The sequence below is a fragment of the Nuphar pumila genome, chromosome 6, assembly GCF_984573655.1.
Source record: "Nuphar pumila chromosome 6, dmNupPumi1.hap1.1, whole genome shotgun sequence".
NCBI classification, from domain to species: Eukaryota; Viridiplantae; Streptophyta; class Magnoliopsida; order Nymphaeales; family Nymphaeaceae; genus Nuphar; species Nuphar pumila.
Window position 1 is genome coordinate 18,550,300 of NC_143254.1, and position 8,065 is coordinate 18,558,364.

Sequence of the window (8,065 nt, forward strand, 5' to 3'; positions counted from 1 at the left end):
AGCAAAAATATGGATGAAATTATCTTTTTGTTGGTATTTCTTATTGACCTTATAGACAAAAGAACCTAAGCCAACTTTTCCTTCTGCAAGATGTAACATTAATGTTTCACTTACGGTCACCTTAACGATTCCTTAAACTGTGTCCGTTTAGATTTTTGTAAATAATTCCACATTGACAACATTATAACCAGAATTTATAAAGTTACGTAAAACCATAACATTTTCCAAAAGTACAAATTTTCATTGAAGTATTTCCTCTTAAGATGTTCATTGTTCCATGCTGTTGGCATTCTACTTTATAGGTGCGCAAGTTTGTTTCAATGGTTCCTTTGTATATTTCTATTTATTCTAACGAAATGATAGGTTCATCATCAAAAAGCAATCAATTTTTTTTTACAAGTTATTTCAACTGACAAAGCTTCTCTTAGAAGCCAACTAGGATCAAGCCTGTCCATGACAGCCAATTCAGTCAGTGCGACAAAAGAAATGCATATACAATAGTGATAAGTTTGACTATCATGTCTCCCAAAATTTCTGTCATCGCTTGAACAGAGTATTTCCGGTCCTCAAGAAATACTCATGGAAACACAAGGTGATGGAGCATGGATGACAGTCACTGCAGAATTTTTAGGAATAAAGAAGGAACTCAAAAATTCCACCATAACCATGCTATTCCTACAGCCTATATCAGAAATTACTAATCTGAAGCTATCAAGCCAAAATGAATAATATGATAAGACCATACTTGATTCAGAAAAGTGATCCTCAAGCCAGTGGAAGGATATACAAATTCCTCGGACATCCAGCTTCGTTCGATTGAATGTTGTCACTCACTATAGGAAGAACTGTACTCATCTTCACCCTGCATGGGAGAACAGAGCAGCTAATGATTATTCTCTTTCACCCAATAAGAGAGAAACCATCCTCACAAAATGGGTACTATCAATTCTATATCAAGCAAATGAGCAGACAACAACCTCTTCATCTGAATTCCAGATACTTTTGTCTTGGGTATCTGGAGAATCTCCCTGCAGACAAAATAAAAATATGCAGCATTAGCTAAATAATTGAGGGACTTGCAGCATTTCCTTGACAAACATTACCAATTTGATTATAACACCTACACGAAACAAAACTACACTTGAATATCATACAGGTTGCATAGTCAAGGTAACATAAATGCAAATATATATCCCAGTATGTAGCATTTGCGGAATGAACAAACAAGAACATGCAGCATCTCCTTGAACAATGATGCCATTGACATAATGCCCACACGAGACAGAACTACACTTAAATTATCATACAAGTTGCAGTCGTGAAAATACTTATGCAAGTACTACTTGCCCTGCAGGATTGGTGTAAAAGACACAAGAATAAGTTTACCATGCAATTAACATGCCAAATTTCTATCCTTCTGTCTGAGTTCTTTAAATGTCAGGAGGGGGAAAAAGAAAAAGATTCTCTGTAAACATTCCATAATAAGAAAAATCTCAAAGCAGAAGATACCACAATCAAGCTTATATTTTCTTACTGAACCAAAAAATGGGGAAACGTTGACTTACAAGTTCTGCCTTCATCTGCTCAATGGTGTTTTCCAATTCCTGCATTCGCTGGCAGAGTGACTGGATTACAAATTAAAAAATCTTAGGCACATGAGCCAAACACATTTTTACCCAAGAAACATCCTGAGAATACTTTGAAATCGTTCAAATAGTAATTTGAAAAAGAAAAAGGTAAATAGAATTAATTGCATGATAACTGAAATCCACCTCATGCCGTTGCATTTCAACCGAACGTTTCAGGGCTTTTGCCTTTGTTAATAGATTCCTAGGCCTCAAGCTGTTGGGTCGTCGATAGTTCTTTCCACGGTAATATATTAGAGCATAACCTTTGGGAACTCTTTCAATTGCTACTAATATTCCACCACTCTCATACTCTAGTAATCGTGCCGTATCTTCAACAAATGAAAGAGTCTTCTGCTTAGAGATTAGTTTTACTAATTCTCTATGTTTCCAATGCAAGTGCATATTCTCAATGACACCAGCAAAGACGCCCCGAATACCTGGCATTGAGTAAAAGATCATACATATGTTAAGCTTTTCAACCAAAAGCTCCATGCCAGAACAGCAATGTATGGTTAAAAAAGTACCTAAAGGTAAGTATGCCTTCATTCTTAAACCAACTCTGCGAAACATAAACTTTTCCTCATCAGTTATTGTCTCCTGGTCATCTGATGGCCCAACTGGCACCATTGATGCTTCTATCTTTGAAAGCTGTTTCTCAGCTCTTAACTTTTTGGCTTGGGCCTGTGTCAGAGATAAAATATGCATATTCATGCCAAGGTTTTCATAAATAAAGACTATAAATAATTTGTGGGAAATCTCTAAACCAATAGAGCATAAATAAAAATGCAGGACCGTGAAGGAGTTATTAAGCAGAATTTTATCGTGAATGAAAAATGAAGTAATAAGCACTAAAAATCAGGCATAATAACAAGTTGATCAAATTAAATACTACACACAAATCCGCCGCATACATATAATATACCTGGATATTAAATATCGTACACATTAAACAGGTAAAATAATTTATACAGGAATCTCCATAATACACAAAATCATTGCCAAAGTCAATAAAGGAAACATTAAGCACTTGGAAATAAGCATCATAAGTTTGAGTACCTTCATCTGGATGCCAAACTCTAAACTTACACCTATAAAATACCTAAATCATGAACTTCCAATATTCTACTTTATTAGAAAAGATGGCTTGACACAATGCATATGTATGGTTTGCATGCAAGTTCATCATGGCCACTATTGCAAGGATAATTGGAAAAAAAAATTAGCATATTTATGCAATCTACAAATGTTGAAAATGATTACCCGCTTTGAGAAAAAAACTGCTAAAAATTGGTAAAGCTTCTTTCAATTCCATTCAAATAAGATCATCATATATGAAAAAATGTAATATAGTTGCATTGTGACTAGAAATTGTGGTTATAATTGCCATATACAAATATGAAACAAGATACAGGATTCTGAAAAAAGAAAAAAGAATACACATGAAACATGGCATAGGAAATGAAAGAGCTAGAACTCGTACATAGGAACAAAAACATAAGCATATTACATGCACTACAGAAAGTTTCATCAGAGCCTTGAAATTATTTGAAAAGACGAATAGGAGATGCCTGGTTACAGAAGACTGGAAGAAGAAGGCAACGTGATGAGGCTAGCAACATATGAATGATATACCCAGATAGAGCAAGGGGCATGCGAAAATTTGATATAGGAAGCATGAGGCTAGCAAATGATGCATCCTATTATATTTTAGAGAAGTACAGGAGGGATCTCTGAGTCATAGAAGTAACTAATTGGAATCTGACTTACAAGAGCTAGCTTGTGTTCAATTCTCCTGATGACTCTGGCACTCTTGGCTCTAGAAGCCTCCTCAATCATTTTCTCTTTTTCCTGAGCAGCAATTTCGATTCCCCATCGTTCTTGAACCTCCCGGAATTCAGCCAATGTACCAGCCAAGGCCTGTGGTTCTGTTTCCACTTGTATCGATTCAATTGCTCCTCCACGTGCCTTCTCTTCATCGGCTTGAATATCTTTTGTTAGCACCTGTCTTGCCATCAGTGCAGATGCTACACTTGATGGAAGGAAATCCTTTCCACGGTAGATGACAATGTAATATTTGTTCCGAAGCAGTAAAATACCACCTGTAAGCTTCTGAAAGAAGACAAAAACATAAAATTCTGTATTCAGTGGATGAATCTTTACCGTACCAAAATATAGCATGCTTCACTTCATAAAAGACCTTTTTTCCCTTAGTAAAGGTACTTCACCTCTTAGGCTTCAAATCAAATAAAAAAGTCTGATTACTGCAGCTATGGCAGTTATACAAGATCAGGACTGTCAATAGGTCAGATTCAGTTCAGACCTGGGTCTACTCAAAACCGACCCAACCAACAGAGTCATATTCAGCTCACAGTTCTGATTTAGGTCAGATCTCCATGCTGTTGACTGAATCTGAATCCAACTATAAAGAGGCAAATCCAAATCTAATGAAACACATAATATGATGCAATAGTTTTTACAATAAGTGAAGCACTGCAGGACATGTTCTAGTTTTTCCAATGAATGGAGGGTGGGATTCCAACATTTCCAATGGCAAAAGCACAAGTTTGGCAGTGTGGTTCAGGCTGGCCATCTAACACACATCAGCCCCATCAAAAGCCACCAGAATTCTGTTGAGTTATAAATATACGATAAGTTTTAAGTTTAGGAACTATATCAGACTAAATACGGTTCAGGTCAGGTTCAATTTCACCCCATTGAAAGCGCTATGACTCTATGAGGCATCCAACATAATAATTGCAAATGTTTAATTAGCTATATTAGAAATGATAGATATATTTCAGAACAGATGGCTTTCAAATATCCTCAGCTTAAACTGCAAAGAGAGAGAAAATCTCTATAGAGAATCACATGTACCTTCAGTTCCTCAGCCATTAATTTGTTATTTGTGTTTTGGATCCCACGCTTCACAGCAATTTTAACAACTGTACTTTTCTCCCAAAGCTTTACAATTGCAGCAGCCAATCCTTGATGATTCCTATTCCGCCCTACAAGAATCACCCCACGAATAGGTACCAAGCAAGAAGTTCTTAACTCTTAAGTCGTAACAAATGAATACTCAGAGAAAACCATACCAAGAGCAAAATGACATGGAAGTGATCTTGCAAGCTTCCTTAGATTTGTCAACTCTGCATTGGTCAGCCGTGATCTCATTCCAGTAGGCAGAAGCCTAAAAGGTGTTTTATAACCAGGAACATGCAGAGGTAGCATGTCAGCATCAACAGGAAGCAATCCAGTGCCCCACCATTCTACAAACCTAGGACCTAGCCCATCAAGTAAGCTGTTATACTCCGCTTCTTCGGCTGTTAAATTTTCAACATGGTCAGGACTCACATTCGAGGGCTTAGACTTTTCCAGAAATGAAGTATCAGAATCCTTTCCACTGTCACTGTTTTCTACAGAAATAACATCTGGTACAAATAATTTATCTCCTTCATGTAAAACTTCTTTGGAAACACTTTCTTCACCAAAAATTGCAGGCTTTAGAGGATGTTCATAGTTACTTCCTCTGTACACTACCATAATACTTCCTGACCTCCATAATACAAGTCCTCCTGTTCGGCGCTGACCAGCAAGAAGAACCCGGTGTCTCAATAACTAAATGAGAATCATTGACTGACTGAAAAATCATGAGAAAGAAAAATGGCACAGAAGATCTAAACAAAAGAATAAATAGAAATAGACGAAAGTAAAAAGATTTACATGGTTAACTGATGCACATTAGCGGAAAAAAAAATCAGCACCATTAGGAGAAGCCACCATTTCACAAGAACATAGATACTGCTAAATTTACATTTGTAAATATATTTTGGAGGCCTAGCATGCTACTTCCAGATAAGAGTTCTTCAATAAGTTAAAATCCCAGACTTCTGTTGAAAGTAACAAGAACAGAATAGGTTTGTCTGCAAGACTAGAGAAATGTTCAACAGTAAACTTAATATAGGATTTTTTGATATGAAAAGTTGCAAAATTCCTCATAAATAAAACGTATGGCCTCTTCTAATATGAGAAAAAAATGTTTTCTCATTTAACTAAGAGCTATTCTGGAAAGGAACACCAGAGCGAAGATAAGAAATTCTTAAAGATCCTCCAGTATCTAACCTCAAAATATTATTGAGCTCACTAAGATGCTCCCCTATGTCATGTCAATTAGACAATGATGATATTTCTTTTTGGATAAAGTTTTTTTGTTTATGATTGTATTCACATTGTTGCAGGAGGTACAATGATAATAGGAACCATTGTAATAATATTTAACAAGAATGGGAACTACATAACAAAGATGGCTGTAACTGAAGCAAGAACAAATATTATCAATCAAGCAATTTTATAATAATTTATATCCACTAAGATATCTCTTAGCAACAAAACAAGCCTCAGCCAACCATAGGCCTATGTCAAGAACTTCAACGTCTGAAGGAATTGAAAAGGAGAACATGAGGCACACAGCTTTCAATGAAACCCTATGAGGTTCATTTTACATGGTGTGCGACAACGAAGCATGAAAGTTTCAATGTAAGTCAAATATATAGAAGCAGCAAGGAACATACCACAGCGGTCTATAAGAAGGAAGGACTCTATCACCAATATCACCGCAAGGCAACAACAGCCATGAAATTTGGCAAGTAATGGACTCCAGGGCCCCAGGCATCCCAATTTCTAGAACCAGTGCCCTACTTAGTTTCATAAAAAAACACAATCTGACTAAAAATTTCTTGAGCACCACCTGTGAATTATGTTAGGTAATCTAACAGCATATCACTTCTCGACATCATTGACACCTCAATATAAAGACATTCCCCAATCTTTTATGTTTCTCTTGATTTCTTTCTTTGATACCACATGGTTCTAGTCTGATTTACAAGAAATACAAATGCTAGCATCAATCATCAAATGACCAACAGATGTCATTAATTTAACAATGAGAATCTACAAAAACCCAATCAATCCTTTCTGTATGTGACGAATGATTATTATCAAAGAGTTTATCAGTCGGTTCAGTGTCAACTATTGATCCTTATATTACCAATTTCATAGCACTGCAGCGCCAAGATAATAAGAATTCAACCAGAAAGCAATTGATTTTCTTCAATGTCTACGAAACTCTACCTACATTATCCATAAAAGGCCCAAAAACAACAAAATGTGCCGGGCAAACCTCAACAATCTCATGGGCAGTCTTCATATCATGGGCGAGCGTCTCATGGAATTTGAGTCTAACCAGCTCCGATTTGCGCCATTTATCATGAATCTTCTCCAAGACCGCCTGTGTCACGCCGGCCTTCGGTATCGTTATCCTCTCCCTCAGCAGCATCCCTAGCTTCCTCAACCTCTTGAGCTCGTCATCCGGAAGCGTCAATTCCGCCAAAGTTGGAGCCTTCACACGCTTTTCCTTCTTCTTCAAATCCGTCACCGCTCCACCACCTTCCTCATCCATCTCCCATGGCAGCAAAAGCTCAGAACCCACCGCTGGATCCCCAATTCGGTCTGGTCGTTCCCACCTCCTCTCCAACAGATAACCAAGCTCCTTCTCCTCCAAATCTCCCTCCTTCTCTTCCCAAGGAAGCAAATCATCATCATCATCATCGTCACTAAATCCCAAATTCCTCAACCTCTCGACAATCCGCTCAATTGGGCTCCTGGGCTGGTGGTAGCTGTCCAATTGGCGGCTATCGCCGCCACCACCGGTTCTCTTCGCCGGCTCAGCGGTGGAAGGCCCGGGCCCCCATCTACTCAACCACGGGGACGATGGTTCTCGGCTCGACTTCGAATACGATGCCAAAGGCCGGGCGGAATCAGGGTCAGGACGGGGACTGGAATTTCTGAAGGAGGAAGAAGAAGAAGAGGCGTAAGAGGCGGAAGAGGAAGAGGAGAAGAAGAAGAGGAAGGGTCGCCTGTTGAGATTGAGAAAGAGGGTTCTGAGGGGAAAGATTTTGGAGGGAGAAGGAGGAGAAGAGTGGTGATGGTGAAGACGAATGTCCGTGAAAAGGGAGGAAGATAAGAAGGACGTCATGTTCTCCAACACACTGATGACATGACGAGGAAAATTCCTGCAGAAGAAGAAGACTCTCCCTCTCCCTCTCTCTCTCTCTCGGAAGGCAGCTCTTCCGTTCTGTTATCAGCTAAGAAGCAGATGAGCGGGACGGACAAGATAGAGAAATATCTCTCTGTTTTGCTTGAAAATGACTGCTTGATATACTATTTATCTTAAAAGGCAGCCTCTAACATACTAGCGCCACCTGTGACCAATCTCTTTTTAGATGAGAGCACCACCTACGCTCTCGAATAAGACTGTGTTTGGGAGGAGGTAATTGGATGGTTTTGAATGGAGTTGGGAAAAATCTAATTGCAGGAATTCAAGAGAATTGGTTTTGTCTGTTTTTCAGTTTGGAAGCTATAGGAACTCAATTAAGGATGCC

At 38.3% G+C, this 8,065-nt stretch overlaps 1 protein-coding gene across 2 annotated transcripts; it reads right to left on the minus strand.

The window, feature by feature from the left end:
- Positions 1-311: 311 nt before the first annotated feature.
- LOC149834182 (CRM-domain containing factor CFM3, chloroplastic/mitochondrial-like) lies at positions 312-7,781 on the minus strand. Of its 2 annotated transcripts, XR_016432752.1 has the most exons (10): positions 6,805-7,781; positions 4,721-5,210; positions 4,503-4,633; positions 3,396-3,737; positions 2,153-2,309; positions 1,773-2,065; positions 1,566-1,625; positions 978-1,028; positions 746-862; positions 312-616 (listed from the first exon to the last, which is right to left on the minus strand). XR_016432752.1 is itself a non-coding variant. In XM_090011268.1 (9 exons), exons 1-9 carry the CDS (start codon positions 7,657-7,659, stop codon positions 827-829), a joined length of 2,415 nt encoding a protein of 804 aa, XP_089867394.1. In that variant the 5' UTR covers positions 7,660-7,781; the 3' UTR covers positions 312-826. The 2 variants fall into 2 exon arrangements, 1 of the variants encoding a protein (XP_089867394.1); XM_090011268.1 differs by having other exon boundaries at positions 312-862.
- Between the last annotated feature and the right edge of the window lie 284 nt (positions 7,782-8,065).

Bases quoted from the DNA above. Each gene is read 5' to 3' on its own strand.
- LOC149834182 (XM_090011268.1), bottom strand. From the start codon at position 7,659: ATGACGTCCTTCTTATCTTCCTCCCTTTTCACGGACATTCGTCTTCAC. The intron at 1,029-1,565 runs GTAAGTCAACGT...TTTTGTCTGCAG, and splicing joins AGCAGATGAAGGCAGAACTT to GGAGATTCTCCAGATACCCA. The intron at 863-977 runs GTTGTTGTCTGC...TCTCCCATGCAG, and splicing joins TCTGGAATTCAGATGAAGAG to GGTGAAGATGAGTACAGTTC.